At 39.9% G+C, this 20864-nt stretch overlaps 1 protein-coding gene across 1 annotated transcript; it reads right to left on the reverse strand.

Annotated features, from left to right (window-relative positions):
- Nucleotides 1-1909: 1909 nt before the first annotated feature.
- On the reverse strand, nucleotides 1910-7557 carry LOC115121606 (C-X-C motif chemokine 13-like). The gene is made up of 4 exons (XM_065011352.1): nucleotides 7456-7557; nucleotides 6302-6437; nucleotides 2509-2589; nucleotides 1910-2442 (listed from the first exon to the last, which is right to left on the reverse strand). The coding sequence occupies exons 1-4, from the start codon at nucleotides 7517-7519 to the stop codon at nucleotides 2388-2390; spliced, it is 336 nt and encodes a 111-aa protein (XP_064867424.1). The 5' UTR covers nucleotides 7520-7557; the 3' UTR covers nucleotides 1910-2387.
- Nucleotides 7558-20864: the final 13307 nt, after the last annotated feature.

Consider the following 20864-nt stretch of genomic DNA (forward strand, 5'->3'; position numbering starts at 1 on the left):
CTTCGTTTGGTATCTCTGTTGGGTATCTCTGTTGGGCCCAGGGCTTCGTGGGCCGAGCTCCGCTTAGTGTGAGATGTTTGGCCGACGTCCCGTTCTCTGGCTGGTCATCTACTTTGTTTGCGAGTGTAAGTCTCTGATTGTCCACCAGCTGTTACAATGTCCTCTTTTCAAGTTGTCTGTTTCCTTGCTCTTGTTCTGGAAGAGGGGTCTTCTGAGGACGGCTAATCAGCCGTGTAGATAGTTCCAGCGTGGGAATGAAAGCAGTTTAGACACACGATTCCTTGGAGAGATGATACACTGTGTATAAGACAGTAGTTTTAGAATTGTTAGTTAGATTACTTGTTGGTTATCACTGCATTGTCGGAACTAGAAGCACAAGCATTTCGCTACACTCGCATTAACATCTGCTAACCATGTGTATGTGACAAATAAAATTTGATTTGATTTGATTTGGTGGTCCTTCTCGAATTCACCTTCTTAGATACAGCTACTCGACCGTAGCATTGATTGTTAAGAGGTTCATTTGTCTTTTTGAACCTCGTGTTGCATTTTGGGGTCACGACTAGTCATGGACCTCGGCTGCAGCACGTGGTCAATTTAGTCTGATATGTAAATTCTGAACTCGCTTGTTTTATACTCTTGGGTCAAAAAGGGGTGTTTCAGTCTTTATGCGTATCGAGTTACGAGGCAAGGTATGGATTAGACTCTGATCTAGTTTAGACAACTAAATTCACTGTTCATCTTTACAAAGACATTGTCTTTAATCGGGATATTTTCAACACAACGCACAGTATGTAAACATCATGTACATATTATGGAAAACTCATCAAGTTACAATGTTTTCGTTTATAATGTCGTCATTTGAACTTTTAATAACATTAAAACGGCATTCATTTTCATATTCCGTCTCCCGTTGTTACCATCATTTTGACTGATGAAATATATTGTCCCAAAGTCCATTTATTGCCATGTTACCATTCTGAGGTGGACCCACCATACATTCCAATCCTCCCAATCCTTGCGTCAGAGCCATATTGAGGGTGGTCATAGATAGATAGCTCCTCCTCCTCAGAGACCTTGCTATTACCCTGTAGAGCTCTTTGTTCAAAAATAGAGCACCAAATAGGGAATAGGATGCCATTTGGGACACAATTAATGTTTAATCAACTGCACAGGTCTGTTTTCTGAATGTAGAAGTCAGAAGTCATGTTGATCTGATTTCAGAGCAGTTGTGTTTTTTATTTGTTCATTCATGTTCTTTCATCTGTGTTTGGGTAAGACCATTATACAGAGGACTCATCTTTGTATCAATTCCATTATATGACGTCTGTGAGAGCATGGGCAGCGTCATTGATGCTGTCTCCATTTTAAAAGTAGTCCATTTTCTTCTTTTGTGTTTGAGAAAAAAAAAAGTGTGATTTAAATGCAGTGCTGGAGTCCAGAACAACATCTTGTCCTTTATTTATTGTAACCACTAGATGGCGGTGATGTAGCGTTTACTAACCATCGCCAACCCAATATGAAGAAGAAGACAATGCTCTGTTCATTGGCGGATCGCTCCCAAACCATAGGAATTCCCTCCCAGTTGACTACTTTAAAATGGTGGAAGTCCTCAATGGCAATGTCCATGGTAAAACCAGGTTATATCCATCTACATTCCTCTATCTTTGTGGGTAAGACACAAGGCCTTAACTACCACCAGGAAGTTTGAAAAGGACCTATGCTCCCCAAAGAGCAGGCAAATTACGGCCGCCCCAGTCCCGCCCCTGCTGGGAGTGGAATATTATGTCAACCCATCAGAGGCTGACTGACTTTATGGGATAATGATGCTCACATCAACAAGATGGTAAACATGGGCATTTCACCTCCATTACACCCTTCCTCCTCCTCAGGCAATAAAATGCTCATGTTGAATAGGTTGTGTTTATTTTTCGAGGGTAGACCCAATACATGATTAAAAAAAACATGAAATAATCACATTCAATACATCCTGAAATCATTTAAGATAAACTAATTCACTTGGTATTACAATCGTATTTGAATTGAATCCATTGGTATCACATTGGTATCACATTGGTATTACATTGGCATCATATTGGTATCACATTGGTATTACATTGGCATCACATTGGTATCACATTGGTATCACATTGGTATTACATTGGTATCACATTGGTATTACATTGGCATCACATTGGTATTACATTGGCATCACATTGGTATTACATTGGTATCACATTGGTATTACATTGGTATCACATTGGTATCACATTGGTGTCACATTGGTGTCACATTGGTATCACATTGGTATTACATTGGTGTCACATTGGTATTACATTGGTGTCACATTTCCATTTAGCTCCAACTTGATACATTCCTGTTCCAATTCACTCAATGGTGGTTGAGATGGGAAGTTCTGCACTTCTCTTCTTCTTGTTGGTACTGTAGAAAGAGATGGTCTGTGTTAAAGTTAACAGACGTGTGTGTGTGTGTGTGTGTTGTATTTACCTTTGTAACTTGACAATGACTTTGTTGATCCATCTTGCATCTGGAGTCACACAGACGGTGGCTTTGTCCTTCTTGGTAACGCTGATGAATGAAGGGAGGGATATATATTACAGTGTCACCATGGTTACATATCATACACTGCAGAATTGAACCTATCAGAAAACGTCAATATGAACGTACACATATTTAGCAGATGTTATTATGGCTGTAGTGAAATGGTTGTGTTCCCAGCTCCGACAGTGCAGTAATATCTAACAATACACACACATCTGAGTAAAAGAATGGAATTAAGATATCTATTTATTTAACCAGGCAAGTCAGTTAAGAACAAATTCTTATTTTCAATGACAGCCTAGGAACAGTGGGTTAACTGCCTGTTCAGGGGCAGAACGACAGATTGGTACCTTGTCAGCTCAGGGGTTTGAACTTGCAACCTTCAGGTTACTAGGCCAACGCTCTAACCACTAGGCTACCCTGCCGCCTCTACACTCTAACCACTAGGCTACCCTGCAGCCCCAATAAATACTAGGATGTGCAAAGCCGGAGTCCTGTATATGTAAATGTATGTATAGATTCAGTACCAGTCAAAAGTTTGGACACCTACACATTTCAGGGTTTTTCTTTATTTTTACTATTTTCTACATTGTAGAATAATAGTGAAGACATCAACACTATGAAATAAAACATATGGAATCATGTAGTAACCCAAAAAGTGTTAAACAAATCAAAATATATTTAATATTTGAGATTGTTCAAAGTAGCCACCCTTTGCCTTGATGACAGCTTTTCCCACTCTTGACATTCCTTGGACCTCATGGCTTGGTTTTTGCTCTGACAGGCACTGACAACTGTATAATAGTTGAATAGGATGGCCTTGACTAGAAAAACATATTTGTAATCTGTGATTGTCTGGAGTCCCTGCCACATACTGAGTTTCGGGGGGAATTGCTATAGGCTACCACTGCAAATGCCCACATTTATTACAATGTCTTAGCCTTGGTTACGAATAGGAACATTGAACTCATCATCAGTGACTAATGACTGGTTTGCATAGCATGCAGTAAAGTGACTATACTGACTAATTAATTTCCCCTCCACCCCGACCGATCCCCCACGCTTCTTCCCCCTATGCATTAGAAAACCACAGTTTAGCGCTTCGTTCAAGACCTCGCTGACTGACTCACATGATCTATGTGTGAAGACAATGACAGCCACCGTGGGTTTAAGGTGCGGTTTCCAAGACAACAGATGAAGCCTGAACAACAGCAACAAGCATGGAGATTCCACTGGGCCAGTGGTTACCAACCAATCGATCGCCATCGACTTCAAGGCATTCCTAGTCCATCACCAAACATTTCTGTAGAAAATCATATGAAAAAGGTTTGCGGTTCTTCTTTTTTAAATTCGTGTTGCGCTGTTACCGGCAGGTGCACTTCAGAAGCCTTGTGCACCGGGTAGGCACTTCAGAAGCCTTGTGCACCGGGTAGACACTTCAGAAGCCTTGTGCACCGGGTAGACACTTCAGAAGCCTTGTGCACCGGGTAGACACTTCAGAAGCCTTGTGTACCGGGTAGACACTTCAGAAGCCTTGTGCACCGGGTAGACACTTCAGAAGCCTTGTGCACCGGGTAGACACTTCAGAAGCCTTGTGCACCGGGTAGGCACTTCAGAAGCCTTGTGCACCGGGTAGACACTTCAGAAGCCTTGTGCACCGGGTAGACACTTCAGAAGCCTTGTGCACCGGGTAGACACTTCAGAAGCCTTGTGCACCGGGTAGACACTTCAGAAGCCTTGTGCACCGGGTAGACACTTCAGAAGCCTTGTGCACCGGGTAGACAAACTGTTCCCAGTTTAAACCATTGAAGGTGGATAAATCGAGTGAGCCTCACTGCGCTGACCAATCGTATAGCTCAAATCACTGTGCCTACAGCTTCCACGACCCCACGCAAAGTTTGATACCAGCCTATGTAAGATTTCATAACTTTTAAAACCATGACCAGAGAGAAATGATCAAAGAATACAGCAAACAGCTGCTGTTTTTATGAGTGAGTTCATGTTTAAGTTTTCATTCTGCTCTGTCACTGTTTTGATTCAACACTATTACATAATATAAAACATGTTTCTCTCTACTTCCACTCACACTGTAATGAATGAGTAGCCAAGTGTATCGACAGCGCTGTGTTTCTATCATTATTAGCATCTCGTCCTGTCTATTTTAATAGGGAGGGATATTATACTTTCTCTGGTCAGAGGAACAACATGAATTTGTGTCTGAAAGCAGATGCGGTGTGACTCGACTTTAGCCATCAGGTGGAAGACGTTGTCCCCTCTCTCTGGTCAGTCTCACCTCTCTCTGGTCAGTCTCACCTCTCTCTGGTCAGTCTCACCTCTCTCTGGTCAGGCTCACCTCTCTCTGGTCAGTCTCACCTCTCTCTGGTCAGTCTCACCTCTCCCTGGTCAGTCTCACCTCTCTCTGGTCAGTCTCCCCTCTCTCTGGTCAGTCTCACCTCTCTCTGGTCAGTCTCACCTCTCTCTGGTCAGTCTCACCTCTCTCTCTCTCTGGTCAGTCTCACCTCTCTCTGGTCAGTCTCACCTCTCTCTGGTCAGTCTCACCTCTCTCTGGTCAGTCTCATCTCTCTCTGGTCAGTCTCACCTTTCCCTGGTCAGTCTCACCTCTCTCTGGTCAGTCTCACCTCTCTCTGGTCAGTCTCACCTCTCTCTGGTCAGTCTCACCTCTCTCTAGTCAGTCTCACCTCCTCTCTGGTCAGTCTCACCTCTCTCTGGTCAGTCTCACCTCTCTCTGGTCAGTCTCACCTCTCTCTGGTCAGTCTCACCTCTCTCTGGTCAGTCTCACCTCTCTCTAGTCAGTCTCACCTCTCTCTGGTCAGTCTCACCTCTCTCTGGTCAGTCTCACCGGAGGAAAGGAAGGAGAGAGCAAGAAGGTGAGAGGTGGACCCTCTGCTCTTCTGTCCCTCCCTCCGCTGAGACTAATGCGGTGTTCAAAACTACTGGGAACTCAGACTTCCGACTTCAGTGTGTTCAAGACAACTGGAAACTGAAAAAAAACGAGACCCGACTAGGAAAAATTGTTTTGAACGGTCATCCGGCTCTAAATTCCAAGTCGGTAACTGAGACAGCAGATACCATCAGTCCAGTAAAATAAAAGTAAAATAAAAGCCAATTATTTCAATTTCTGCTCAGCTGTGCCTCGCAAGTGCTACACCAACTGATCTGTTTTGGAATCAAAGCTGGAGTTTTGAAATGTAATATTGTCTGAGAATAACAATATTGTCAGGACAGGGATATACACACGTAGAAAAAGGGTTCCAAAAGGGTTGTTCAGCTGTCCCCATAGGAGAACCCTGTTTGGTTCCAGGTAGAACTCTTATTATTAGTTAATGTATTAGGCATGCTGTGATAATGTATTAGGTATGCTGTGATAATGTATTATGCATACTGTGATAATGTATTAGACATACTGTGATAATGTATTAGGCAAACTGTGATAATGTATTAGGCATGCTGTGATAATCTATTAGGCATGATGTGATAATGTATTTGACATACTGTGATAATGTCGTATGCATGCTGTGATAATGTATTAGGCATACCAGGTAATGTATTAGGTCTACTGTACAAACCTCATTCATACAGAATACTTTTTATTAGGTTAATGTAACTTTTTTTTAAGTTATGTTTAAAAAAATATATATATTTTAGAAATAGATGTTGGTTTGCTTGTTGACTGTGAAAGGGTTCTTGACTGGTTGCTAGGTGGTGTTAGTTGACTCACATGATCTCTGTTTGACGACAGTGGGCACCTGGAGGTAGGATCTCTATCCTGTGGAACAGCCGAGGAGAGATGAAAGCAGAGGACGTCCGGATGCAGCGACACTTCTGACATGCAGCACAGCCGTTCATGGGGAAAGCTGCAGGGATGAAGACCGGGAATATTACATACAATAACAATATAGTGTTTGAATTTGGGGTTAAAGGTTAAGGTTTAAGGGATAGAGTTAACACCTTTTTATCATCACTAAAAGTTGCACTTTGAAACATGTGAATGTTACAAAGACAAAACTGATTCTAGATCAGCAGTCTTAGGGCTCTATTCAGTCTGTATCATCGCTGAAGTGTTACAGATTAAATCAAAACTGATTCTAGATCAGCACTCTTAGGGCTCTATTCCGTCTGTATCATCGCTGAAATGTTACAGATTAAATCAAATCAAAGTTTATTTGTCACATGCGCCGAATACAACAGGTGTAGTAGACCTTACAGTGAAATGCTGAATACAACAGGTGTAGTAGACCTTAAAGTGAAATGCTGAATACAACAGGTGTAGTAGACCTTACAGTGAAATGCTGAATACAACAGGTGTAGTAGACCTTACAGTGAAATGCTGAATACAACAGGTGTAGTAGACCTCACAGTGAAATGCTGAATACAACAGATGTAGTAGACCTTACAGTGAAATGCTGAATACAACAGGTGTAGTAGACCTTACAGTGAAATGCTGAATACAACAGGTGTAGTAGACCTTACAGTGAAATGCTTACTTACAGGCTATAACCAATAGTGCAACAAAGGTATTAGGTGAACAATAGGTAAGTAAAGAAATAAAAACACCAGTTAAAAGACAGTGATTGCGTGACAGCAATGTAACGGTAATATCTGATTGAGTCGACATGCAGTGTTTACCGTGAATGCAGTTTCCACTCAGGAACATTACCTTTAAATGTCACTCACGCTGCAACGCAGAACTTCTGCCATACGGATTGAATACAGACCCTACTCTGAGACACTTAACATTGCAGTGGATTGATTGTGAAAATTGGAATTAAATTGTTTAAAAACATAAATTATAATAGGTTTGGTTTGTTGATTGTTCAAGAGTCAAGTTGAACAGATTCATATATATATATAGATAAAGATGCAATATCTCACCTTGAAGAGCCACGAACCAGCAGAGAGTCAGGGACACCAACAGGTAGTGTGTCTTGAAAGGCATGTTGAGTCTGTGTTGGCTGTGGTCGGCTGGTGTCGACTGAAACTGAATGATGTCTCTGGGTTTATATTGCTGCTAAAAAGGAAGTGTGGGGGAATCCCTCGTCTTCACGCAAAATGAAGATCAGACTATTGGAGGATATACAAATCTAGTCAAAACATGGTAAATGCTGAGTAGAACAAGTAGAGATTCAGTAGCTAAGATTGGATAGCGTTTAAAAACTGTATTTCTCATAGACATACAGACAGGTCCATAATTATTGGCTTTGATAAAGATGTTTTTTTAAAGACTATAAAATCAATCATACAAACACTGAACTATATTTTATGCAAAAAAAAAGGGAAATTATATTTTATACGAAAACAATTAATCAGTGAAAGGGATTTGGTTTCACAAGTCATATTTCTTTTCTCTCTCAAAAAGATAGGGGTTAAAATGGCACTGCTGTTTTCAATACCTCACCTTGAGAGGATAATGGCCACTGAGTCTTTTTCTACTATGTTTTATAGGATCTTCTTTTACGCCTCCTACATTAGGTTATGAGAATGAAGAACACATCAGGAGGGATCTTAGACCTGCTACATTAGGTTATGAGAATGAAGAACACATCAGGAGGGATCTTAGACCTGCTACATTAGGTTATGAGAATGAAGAACACATCAGGAGGGATCTTAGACCTGCTACATTAGGTTATGAGAATGAAGAACACATCAGGAGGGATCTTAGACCTGCTACATTAGGTTATGAGAATGAAGAACACATCAGGAGGGATCTTAGACCTGCTACATTAGGTTATGAGAATGAAGAACACATCAGGAGGGATCTTAGACCTGCTACATTAGGTTATGAGAATGAAGAACACATCAGGAGGGATCTTAGACGTGCTACATTAGGTTATGAGAATGAAGAACACATCAGGAGGGATCTTAGACCTGCTACATTAGGTTATGAGAATGATGAACACATCAGGAGGGATCTTAGACCTGCTACATTAGGTTATGAGAATGAAGAACACATCAGGAGGGGTCTTAGACCTGCTACATTAGGTTATGAGAATGAAGAACACATCAGGAGGGATCTTAGACCTGCTACATTAGGTTATGAGAATGAAGAACACATCAGGAGGGATCTTAGACCTCCTACATTAGGTTATGAGAATGAAGAACACATCAGGAGGGATCTTAGACCTGCTACATTAGGTTATGAGAATGAAGAACACATCAGGAGGGATCTTAGACCTGCTACATTAGGTTATGAGAATGAAGAACACATCAGGAGGGATCTTAGACCTGCTACATTAGGTTATGAGAATGAAGAACACATCAGGAGGGATCTTAGACCTGCTACATTAGGTTATGAGAATGAAGAACACATCAGGAGGGTCTTAGACCTGCTACATTAGGTTATGAGAATGAAGAACACATCAGGAGGGATCTTAGACCTGCTACATTAGGTTATGAGAATGAAGAACACATCAGGAGGGATCTTAGACCTCCTACATTAGGTTATGAGAATGAAGAACACATCAGGAGGGATCTTAGACCTCCTACATTAGGTTATGAGAATGAAGAACACATCAGGAGGGATCTTAGACCTGCTACATTAGGTTATGAGAATGAAGAACACATCAGGAGGGATCTTAGACCTCCTACATTAGGTTATGAGAATGAAGAACACATCAGGAGGGATCTTAGACCTGCTACATTAGGTTATGAGAATGAAGAACACATCAGGAGGGATCTTAGACCTGCTACATTAGGTTATGAGAATGAAGAACACATCAGGAGGGATCTTAGACCTGCTACATTAGGTTATGAGAATGAAGAACACATCAGGAGGGATCTTAGACCTGCTACATTAGGTTATGAGAATGAAGAACACATCAGGAGGGGTCTTAGACCTGCTACATTAGGTTATGAGAATGAAGAACACATCAGGAGGGATCTTAGACCTGCTACATTAGGTTATGAGAATGAAGAACACATCAGGAGGGATCTTAGACCTCCTACATTAGGTTATGAGAATGAAGAACACATCAGGAGGGATCTTAGACCTGCTACATTAGGTTATGAGAATGAAGAACACATCAGGAGGGATCTTAGACCTGCTACATTAGGTTATGAGAATGAAGAACACATCAGGAGGGATCTTAGACCTGCTACATTAGGTTATGAGAATGAAGAACACATCAGGAGGGATCTTAGACCTGCTACATTAGGTTATGAGAATGAAGAACACATCAGGAGGGATCTTAGACCTGCTACATTAGGTTATGAGAATGAAGAACACATCAGGAGGGATCTTAGACCTGCTACATTAGGTTATGAGAATGAAGAACACATCAGGAGGGATCTTAGACCTGCTACATTAGGTTATGAGAATGAAGAACACATCAGGAGGGATCTTAGACCTGCTACATTAGGTTATGAGAATGAAGAACACATCAGGAGGGGTCTTAGACCTGCTACATTAGGTTATGAGAATGAAGAACACATCAGGAGGGATCTTAGACCTGCTACATTAGGTTATGAGAATGAAGAACACATCAGGAGGGATCTTAGACCTCCTACATTAGGTTATGAGAATGAAGAACACATCAGGAGGGATCTTAGACCTGCTACATTAGGTTATGAGAATGAAGAACACATCAGGAGGGATCTTAGACCTGCTACATTAGGTTATGAGAATGAAGAACACATCAGGAGGGATCTTAGACCTGCTACATTAGGTTATGAGAATGAAGAACACATCAGGAGGGATCTTAGACCTGCTACATTAGGTTATGAGAATGAAGAACACATCAGGAGGGATCTTAGACCTGCTACATTAGGTTATGAGAATGAAGAACACATCAGGAGGGATCTTAGACCTGCTACATTAGGTTATGAGAATGAAGAACACATCAGGAGGGATCTTAGACCTGCTACATTAGGTTATGAGAATGAAGAACACATCAGGAGGGGTCTTAGACCTGCTAGCATTAGGTTATGAGAATGAAGAACACATCAGGAGGGATCTTAGACCTGCTACATTAGGTTATGAGAATGAAGAACACATCAGGAGGGATCTTAGACCTCCTACATTAGGTTATGAGAATGAAGAACACATCAGGAGGGATCTTAGACCTCCTACATTAGGTTATGAGAATGAAGAACACATCAGGAGGGATCTTAGACCTCCTACATGAGGTTATGAGAATGAAGAACACATCAGGAGGGATCTTAGACCTGCTACATTAGGTTATGAGAATGAAGAACACATCAGGAGGGATCTTAGACCTGCTACATTAGGTTATGAGAATGAAGAACACATCAGGAGGGATCTTAGACCTGCTACATTAGGTTATGAGAATGAAGAACACATCAGGAGGGATCTTAGACCTGCTACATTAGGTTATGAGAATGAAGAACACATCAGGAGGGGTCTTAGACCTGCTACATTAGGTTATGAGAATGAAGAACACATCAGGAGGGATCTTAGACCTGCTACATTAGGTTATGAGAATGAAGAACACATCAGGAGGGATCTTAGACCTGCTACATTAGGTTATGAGAATGAAGAACACATCAGGAGGGGTCTTAGACCTGCTACATTAGGTTATGAGAATGAAGAACACATCAGGAGGGATCTTAGACCTGCTACATTAGGTTATGAGAATGAAGAACACATCAGGAGGGATCTTAGACCTCCTACATTAGGTTATGAGAATGAAGAACACATCAGGAGGGATCTTAGACCTCCTACATTAGGTTATGAGAATGAAGAACACATCAGGAGGGATCTTAGACCTGCTACATTAGGTTATGAGAATGAAGAACACATCAGGAGGGATCTTAGACCTCCTACATTAGGTTATGAGAATGAAGAACACATCAGGAGGGATCTTAGACCTGCTACATTAGGTTATGAGAATGAAGAACACATCAGGAGGGATCTTAGACCTGCTACATTAGGTTATGAGAATGAAGAACACATCAGGAGGGATCTTAGACCTGCTACATTAGGTTATGAGAATGAAGAACACATCAGGAGGGGTCTTAGACCTGCTACATTAGGTTATGAGAATGAAGAACACATCAGGAGGGATCTTAGACCTGCTACATTAGGTTATGAGAATGAAGAACACATCAGGAGGGATCTTAGACCTCCTACATTAGGTTATGAGAATGAAGAACACATCAGGAGGGATCTTAGACCTGCTACATTAGGTTATGAGAATGAAGAACACATCAGGAGGGATCTTAGACCTGCTACATTAGGTTATGAGAATGAAGAACACATCAGGAGGGATCTTAGACCTGCTACATTAGGTTATGAGAATGAAGAACACATCAGGAGGGATCTTAGACCTGCTACATTAGGTTATGAGAATGAAGAACACATCAGGAGGGATCTTAGACCTGCTACATTAGGTTATGAGAATGAAGAACACATCAGGAGGGATCTTAGACCTGCTACATTAGGTTATGAGAATGAAGAACACATCAGGAGGGATCTTAGACCTGCTACATTAGGTTATGAGAATGAAGAACACATCAGGAGGGGTCTTAGACCTGCTACATTAGGTTATGAGAATGAAGAACACATCAGGAGGGATCTTAGACCTGCTACATTAGGTTATGAGAATGAAGAACACATCAGGAGGGATCTTAGACCTCCTACATTAGGTTATGAGAATGAAGAACACATCAGGAGGGATCTTAGACCTCCTACATTAGGTTATGAGAATGAAGAACACATCAGGAGGGATCTTAGACCTCCTACATGAGGTTATGAGAATGAAGAACACATCAGGAGGGATCTTAGACCTGCTACATTAGGTTATGAGAATGAAGAACACATCAGGAGGGATCTTAGACCTGCTACATTAGGTTATGAGAATGAAGAACACATCAGGAGGGATCTTAGACCTGCTACATTAGGTTATGAGAATGAAGAACACATCAGGAGGGATCTTAGACCTGCTACATTAGGTTATGAGAATGAAGAACACATCAGGAGGGATCTTAGACCTCCTACATTAGGTTATGAGAATGTAGAACACATCAGGAGGGATCTTAGACCTGCTACATTAGGTTATGAGAATGAAGAACACATCAGGAGAGATCTTTGACCATTCCTCTATAACAGAGTCTTTCCAGAACCTTGATATCTCTTGTCTGCGCTGATGGACTGACCTCTTCAATTCAAACCACAGGTTGTCAATGGGGTTCAAGACTGGAGACTGAGAGGACCTTTTTGGTCTTCATTTAAGTTTAGGGTTAGTTTTTAAAAAATCTAATTTTTCAGAAGATAAATGGTAGAAATAGGCAGACTTTGTGGACAAAAAAAAGAACAAGCAAAATAGTCCCATAACATCAAAGATCCACCACCATATTTTACAGTTGGTATGAGGCTCCAGTTTGATAAATGTGTTTAATTTAGATTCATTTCACTCCATCGGGTGCAAGGAACCCAGAATAAGGAACTGAAAATGCTAACAAGCATTAAGATGCCAGACAATGTTTATGTCTATTAGCAGACTGATGGAAAGAGCTCTCTATTTGGCCGTGGACTGGTGAAGATCACATCTAATTTTACATTGTGGTCATTTATCAGACACTCTTATCCAGAGCGACCTACATATAAGGATTGTTCCCATTGGCAGTTTGAAATGACTCAAATCCACATTTTTTGCATATCCGATTCTAATCTGTTATTTTTCCTGCAGTCTGAACAGCAAAAAGCACATGGAATTGGACATTTCAAGTCACATTTCAAGCCACCTTCATAAGTGATTTTAAGTCAGATACAAATCTGATTCCTGGCCATGCGACTTGTGTCTGAACTGTCAAATCTGATTTATTTGCCCTCAAGTGGTTTTTAGGCTGTTGTTTGGCATATCTTGTTGCTTCCTAGCTACTCTGTTGACATTTTGACAAGAACATGAGAGAGCAAACTAGCTTGTTAGTTGTTTACAAACAAATTAGTGAATGTGGTAGAAAGATAAACAGCTAGCTAGTTGACTGCTGTGGCTACATAATTGACTGGTGTGACTAGCTAGTTGACTGCTGTGGCTAGCTAGTTGACTGCTGTGGCTAGCTAATTGACTGCTGTGGCTAGCGAGTTGACTACTGTGGCTAGCTAGTTGACTGCTGTGGCTAGCTAGTTGACTGATGTGGCTAGCTAGTTGACTGCTGTGGCTAGCTAGTTGACTGCTGTGGCTAGCTAATTGACTGCTGTGGCTAGCTAGTTGACTGTTGTGGCTAGCTAGTTGACTGCTGTGGCTAGCTAGTTGACTGTTGTGACTAGCTAGTTGACTGCTGTGTCTAGCTAGTTGACTGCTGTGGCTAGCTAGTTGACTGCTGTGGCCGAAAAAGGACTGGTTTTGAAAGTTGGATCATCTTGTGCTTTGAGGCTTTAAAGGTGTTCTGACACTATGGTTTTGAACATTCAAAGTATGTGGGAAACATCCCTGGCAGGCTTTGTCGTCATCTTAGCTTGCTACTTAACTTCTGAGTGAGAGAAAGCAGGAGCACCAATCAGCCTACACCACCACACATACACCCATTGTTAGTGTGACAACTAGCCATGTCAACAAATGAATGCTGTCTGAAAACAAACCCATCGTTACTATGACAACTAGCCATGTCATCAAATGAATGCTGTCTGAACACAAACCCATCGTTACTATGACAACTAGCCATGTCATCAAATGAATGCTGTCTGAACACACACCCATCGTTACTATGACAACTAGCCATGTCATCAAATGAATGCTGTCTAAACACACACCCATCGTTACTATGACAACTAGCCATGTCATCAAATGAATGCTGTCTGAACACATACAAATCTTTTGAAAAACATAACTGATTTGAGCATTAAGGCGTGCAGTGTGAGCAAGGTTTTAGTGCTTTCAACTAGGCCTAAAGGTTTTAGTGCTTTCAACTAGGCCTACAAGGTTTTAGTGCTTTCAACTGGGCCTAAAGGTTTTAGTGCTTTCAACTGGGCCTACAAGGTTTTAGTGCTTTCAACTGGGCCTAAAGGTTTTAGTGCTTTCAACTGGGCCTACAAGGTTTTAGTGCTTTCAACTGGGCCTACAAGGTTTTAGTGCTTTCAACTAGGCCTACAAGGTTTTAGTGCTTTCAACTGGGCCTACAAGGTTTTAGTGCTTTCAACTGGGCCTAAAGGTTTTAGTGCTTTCAACTGGGCCTACAAGGTTTTAGTGCTTTCAACTGGGCCTAAAGGTTTTAGTGCTTTCAACTGGGCCTACAAGGTTTTAGTGCTTTCAACTGGGCCTACAAGGTTTTAGTGCTTTCAACTAGGCCTACAAGGTTTTAGTGCTTTCAACTGGGCCTACAAGGTTTTAGTGCTTTCAACTGGGCCTACAAGGTTTTAGTGCTTTCAACTGGGCCTAAAAGGTTTTAGTGCTTTCAACTGGGCCTACAAGGTTTTAGTGCTTTCAACTGGGCCTTAAGGTTTTAGTGCTTTCAACTAGGCCTACAAGGTTTTAGTGCTTTCAACTGGGCCTACAAGGTTTTAGTGCTTTCAACTGGGCCTAAAGGTTTTAGTGCTTTCAACTGGGCCTACAAGGTTTTAGTGCTTTCAACTGGGCCTACAAGGTTTTAGTGCTTTCAACTAGGCCTACAAGGTTTTAGTGCTTTCAACTGGGCCTACAAGGTTTTAGTGCTTTCAACTGGGCCTAAAGGTTTTAGTGCTTTCAACTGGGCCTACAAGGTTTTAGTGCTTTCAACTGGGCCTAAAGGTTTTAGTGCTTTCAACTGGGCCTACAAGGTTTTAGTGCTTTCAACTGGGCCTACAAGGTTTTAGTGCTTTCAACTAGGCCTACAAGGTTTTAGTGCTTTCAACTGGGCCTACAAGGTTTTAGTGCTTTCAACTGGGCCTACAAGGTTTTAGTGCTTTCAACTGGGCCTAAAAGGTTTTAGTGCTTTCAACTGGGCCTACAAGGTTTTAGTGCTTTCAACTGGGCCTTAAGGTTTTAGTGCTTTCAACTAGGCCTAAAGGTTTTAGTGCTTTCAACTGGGCCTACAAGGTTTTAGTGCTTTCAACTAGGCCTACAAGGTTTTAGTGCTTTCAACTGGGCCTACAAGGTTTTAGTGCATTCAACTAGGCCTACAAGGTTTTTAGTGCATTCAACTGGGCCTACAAGGTTTTAGTGCATTCAACTAGGCCTACAAGGTTTTAGTGCATTCAACTAGGCCTACAAGGTTTTAGTGCATTCAACTAGGCCTACAAGGTTTTAGTGCATTCAACTAGGCCTACAAGGTTTTAGTGCATTCAACTAGGCCTAAAAGGTTTTAGTGCATTCAACTGGGCCTAAATTTAGCAGGGAGAACAACGACTTCCAGTTGTCCATTTTCAAAAACGTAGAATTAGTGGCAGGAAGAAAAACACACTGAATTAATTAGTCTCCTTGGAATTCCCATTCATCACAAATAGCAAGATGTTTCACATTTCGTAAGACTTGTTTGTGGTAAGCATGTATCTCTTCTTATTATCATCTAATAACAATCATTTTAATTTTTTTACTTTAATTTCACCTTTATTTAACCAGGTAGACCAGTTGAGAACACCTTTATTTAACCAGGTAGACCAGTAGAGAACACCTTTATTTAACCAGGTAGACCAGTTGAGAACACCTTTATTTAACCAGGTAGGCTAGTTGAGAACACCTTTATTTAACCAGGTAGACCAGTTGAGAACACCTTTATTTAACCAGGTAGGCTAGTTGAGAACACCTTTATTTAACCAGGTAGACCAGTTGAGAACACCTTTATTTAACCAGGTAGACCAGTTGAGAACACCTTTATTTAACCAGGTAGACCAGTTGAGAACACCTTTATTTAACCAGGTAGACCAGTTGAGAACACCTTTATTTAACCAGGTAGACCAGTTGAGAACACCTTTATTTAACCAGGTAGGCCAGTTGAGAACACCTTTATTTAACCAGGTAGACCAGTTGAGAACACCTTTATTTAACCAGGTAGACCAGTTGAGAACACCTTTATTTAACCAGGTAGACCAGTTGAGAACACCTTTATTTAACCAGGTAGACCAGTTGAGAACACCTTTATTTAACCAGGTAGACCAGTTGAGAACACCTTTATTTAACCAGGTAGACCAGTTGAGAACACCTTTATTTAACCAGGTAGACCAGTTGAGAACACCTTTATTTAACCAGGTAGACCAGTTGAGAACACCTTTATTTAACCAGGTAGACCAGTTGAGAACACCTTTATTTAACCAGGTAGGCCAGTTGAGAACACCTTTATTTAACCAGGTAGACCAGTTGAGAACACCTTTGTTTAACCAGGTAGACCAGTTGAGAACACCTTTATTTAACCAGGTAGACCAGTTGAGAACACCTTTATTTAACCAGGTAGACCAGTTGAGAACACCTTTATTTAACCAGGTAGACCAGTTGAGAACACCTTTATTTAACCAGGTAGACCAGTTGAGAACACCTTTATTTAACCAGGTAGGCTAGTTGAGAACACCTTTATTTAACCAGGTAGACCAGTTGAGAACACCTTTATTTAACCAGGTAGGCTAGTTGAGAACACCTTTATTTAACCAGGTAGGCTAGTTGAGAACACCTTTATTTAACCAGGTAGACCAGTTGAGAACACCTTTATTTAACCAGGTAGGCTAGTTGAGAACACCTTTATTTAACCAGGTAGACCAGTTGAGAACACCTTTATTTAACCAGGTAGACCAGTTGAGAACACCTTTATTTAACCAGGTAGACCAGTTGAGAACACCTTTATTTAACCAGGTAGACCAGTTGAGAACACCTTTATTTAACCAGGTAGACCAGTTGAGAACACCTTTATTTAACCAGGTAGACCAGTTGAGAACACCTTTATTTAACCAGGTAGGCTAGTTGAGAACACCTTTATTTAACCAGGTAGACCAGTTGAGAACACCTTTATTTAACCAGGTAGACCAGTTGAGAACACCTTTATTTAACCAGGTAGACCAGTTGAGAACACCTTTATTTAACCAGGTAGACCAGTTGAGAACACCTTTATTTAACCAGGTAGACCAGTTGAGAACACCTTTATTTAACCAGGTAGGCTAGTTGAGAACACCTTTATTTAACCAGGTAGGCTAGTTGAGAACACCTTTGTTTAACCAGGTAGACCAGTTGAGAACAAGTTCTCATTTACAACTGTGACCTGGCCAAGATAAAGCAAAGCAGTTCAACACAAACAACAACACCGAGTTACACAATAAACAAAACGTACAGTCATGGGTAGAATAACATTAATAACATGGGTATAATAACATGGGTAGAATAACATGGGTAGAATAACATTAATAACATGGGTATAATAACATGGGTAGAATAACATTAATAACATGGGTATAATAACATGGGTAGAATAACATGGGTAGAATAACATTAATAACATGGGTATAATAACATGGGTAGAATAACATGGGTAGAATAACATTAATAACATGGGTATAATAACATGGGTAGAATAACATGGGTAGAATAACATTAATAACATGGGTATAATAACATGGGTAGAATAACATTAATAACATGGGTAGAATAACATTAATAACATGGGTAGAATAACATGGGTAGAATAACATGGGTAGAATAACATTAATAACATGGGTATAATAACATGGGTAGAATAACATGGGTAGAATAACATGGGTATAATAACATGGGTATAATAACATGGGTAGAATAACATGGGTAGAATAACATGGGTAGAATAACATTAATAACATGGGTAGAATAACATGGGTAGAATAACATGGGTAGAGCTAGTTGAGAACACCTTTATTTAACCAGGTAGGCTAGTTGAGAACACCTTTATTTAACCAGGTAGACCAGTTGAGAACACCTTTATTTAACCAGGTAGACCAGTTGAGAACACCTTTATTTAACCAGGTAGGCTAATTGAGAACACCTTTATTTAACCAGGTAGACCAGTTGAGAACACCTTTATTTAACCAGGTAGACCAGTTGAGAACACCTTTATTTAACCAGGTAGACCAGTTGAGAACACCTTTATTTAACCAGGTAGACCAGTTGAGAACACCTTTATTTAACCAGGTAGGCTAGTTGAGAACACCTTTATTTAACCAGGTAGGCTAGTTGAGAACACCTTTATTTAACCAGGTAGACCAGTTGAGAACACCTTTATTTAACCAGGTAGGCTAGTTGAGAACACCTTTATTTAACCAGGTAGACCAGTTGAGAACACCTTTATTTAACCAGGTAGACCAGTTGAGAACACCTTTATTTAACCAGGTAGGCTAGTTGAGAACACCTTTATTTAACCAGGTAGACCAGTTGAGAACAAGCTCTCATTTACAACTGTGACCTGGCCAAGATAAAGCAAAGCAGTTCAACACAAACAACAACACAGAGTTACACAATAAACAAAACGTACCGTCATGGGTAGAATAACATTAATAACATGGGTATAATAACATGGGTAGAATAACATGGGTAGAATAACATTAATAACATGGGTATAATAACATTAATAACATGGGTATAATAACATGGGTAGAATAACATGGGTAGAATAACATTAATAACATGGGTATAATAACATGGGTAGAATAACATTAATAACATGGGTAGAATAACATTAATAACATGGGTAGAATAACATTAATAACATGGGTAGAATAACATTAATAACATGGGTAGAATAACATGGGTAGAATAACATGGGTAGAATAACATTAATAACATGGGTAGAATAACATTAATAACATGGGTAGAATAACATGGGTAGAATAACATGGGTAGAATAACATTAATAACATGGGTAGAATAACATTAATAACATGGGTAGAATAACATGGGTAGAATAACATTAATAACATGGGTATAATAACATTACTAACATGGGTAGAATAACATGGGTAGAATAACATGGGTAGAATAACATTAATAACATGGGTAGAATAACATTAATAACATGGGTAGAATAACATGGGTAGAATAACATTAATAACATGGGTAGAATAACATGGGTAGAATAACATGGGTAGAATAACATTAATAACATGGGTAGAATAACATGGGTAGAATAACATGGGTAGAATAACATGGGTAGAATAACATTAATAACATGGGTATAATAACATGGGTAGAATAACATGGGTAGAATAACATGGGTAGAATAACATTAATAACATGGGTAGAATAACATTAATAACATGGGTAGAATAACATGGGTAGAATAACATGGGTAGAATAACATGGGTAGAATAACATTAATAACATGGGTATAATAACATGGGTAGAATAACATGGGTAGAATAACATTAATAACATGGGTAGAATAACATTAATAACATGGGTAGAATAACATGGGTAGAATAACATTAATAACATGGGTAGAATAACATGGGTAGAATAACATGGGTAGAATAACATTAATAACATGGGTAGAATAACATTAATAACATGGGTAGAATAACATGGGTAGAATAACATGGGTAGAATAACATGGGTAGAATAACATTAATAACATGGGTAGAATAACATTAATAACATGGGTAGAATAACATGGGTAGAATAACATGGGTAGAATAACATTAATAACATGGGTAGAATAACATGGGTAGAATAACATTAATAACATGGGTATAATAACATGGGTAGAATAACATGGGTAGAATAACATTAATAACATGGGTATAATAACATTAATAACATGGGTAGAATAACATGGGTAGAATAACATGGGTAGAATAACATGGGTAGAATAACATTAATAACATGGGTATAATAACATTAATAACATGGGTAGAATAACATGGGTAGAATAACATGGGTAGAATAACATTAATAACATGGGTAGAATAACATGGGTAGAATAACATGGGTAGAATAACATGGGTATAATAACATGGGTAGAATAACATGGGTAGAATAACATGGGTAGAATAACATGGTTTGAATAACATGGGTATAATAACATGGGTATAATAACATGGGTATAATAACATGGGTAGAATAACATGGGTTGAATAACATTAATAACATGGGTAGAATAACATGGGTGAATAACATATGTCTTATAATAAAGGCTATTATGGTCAGATAAAATAGGATTAGATGAAGGCTAGTACAAGTTTATAGCAAAGTAATAATGTAATAGTAGCTGTGTTAATATTACTATATTACCATACTTTAATAGTCCCAGACTGACAGTGAGTCTAGTAGATAGGAGGCCTATTATATCAGTACCATCATTATAATACAGGTTTTTTATGGCTTTGCAGAACCAAAAAACTCCAAGGAGGAAGAAAGCACAGCATTTCACTTTCTGGATTTCACTTTCCCCTCTGAACCAGAATA

This window comes from Oncorhynchus nerka, linkage group LG27 (assembly GCF_034236695.1).
Source record: "Oncorhynchus nerka isolate Pitt River linkage group LG27, Oner_Uvic_2.0, whole genome shotgun sequence".
In the NCBI taxonomy this organism is placed as follows: domain Eukaryota; kingdom Metazoa; phylum Chordata; class Actinopteri; order Salmoniformes; family Salmonidae; genus Oncorhynchus; species Oncorhynchus nerka.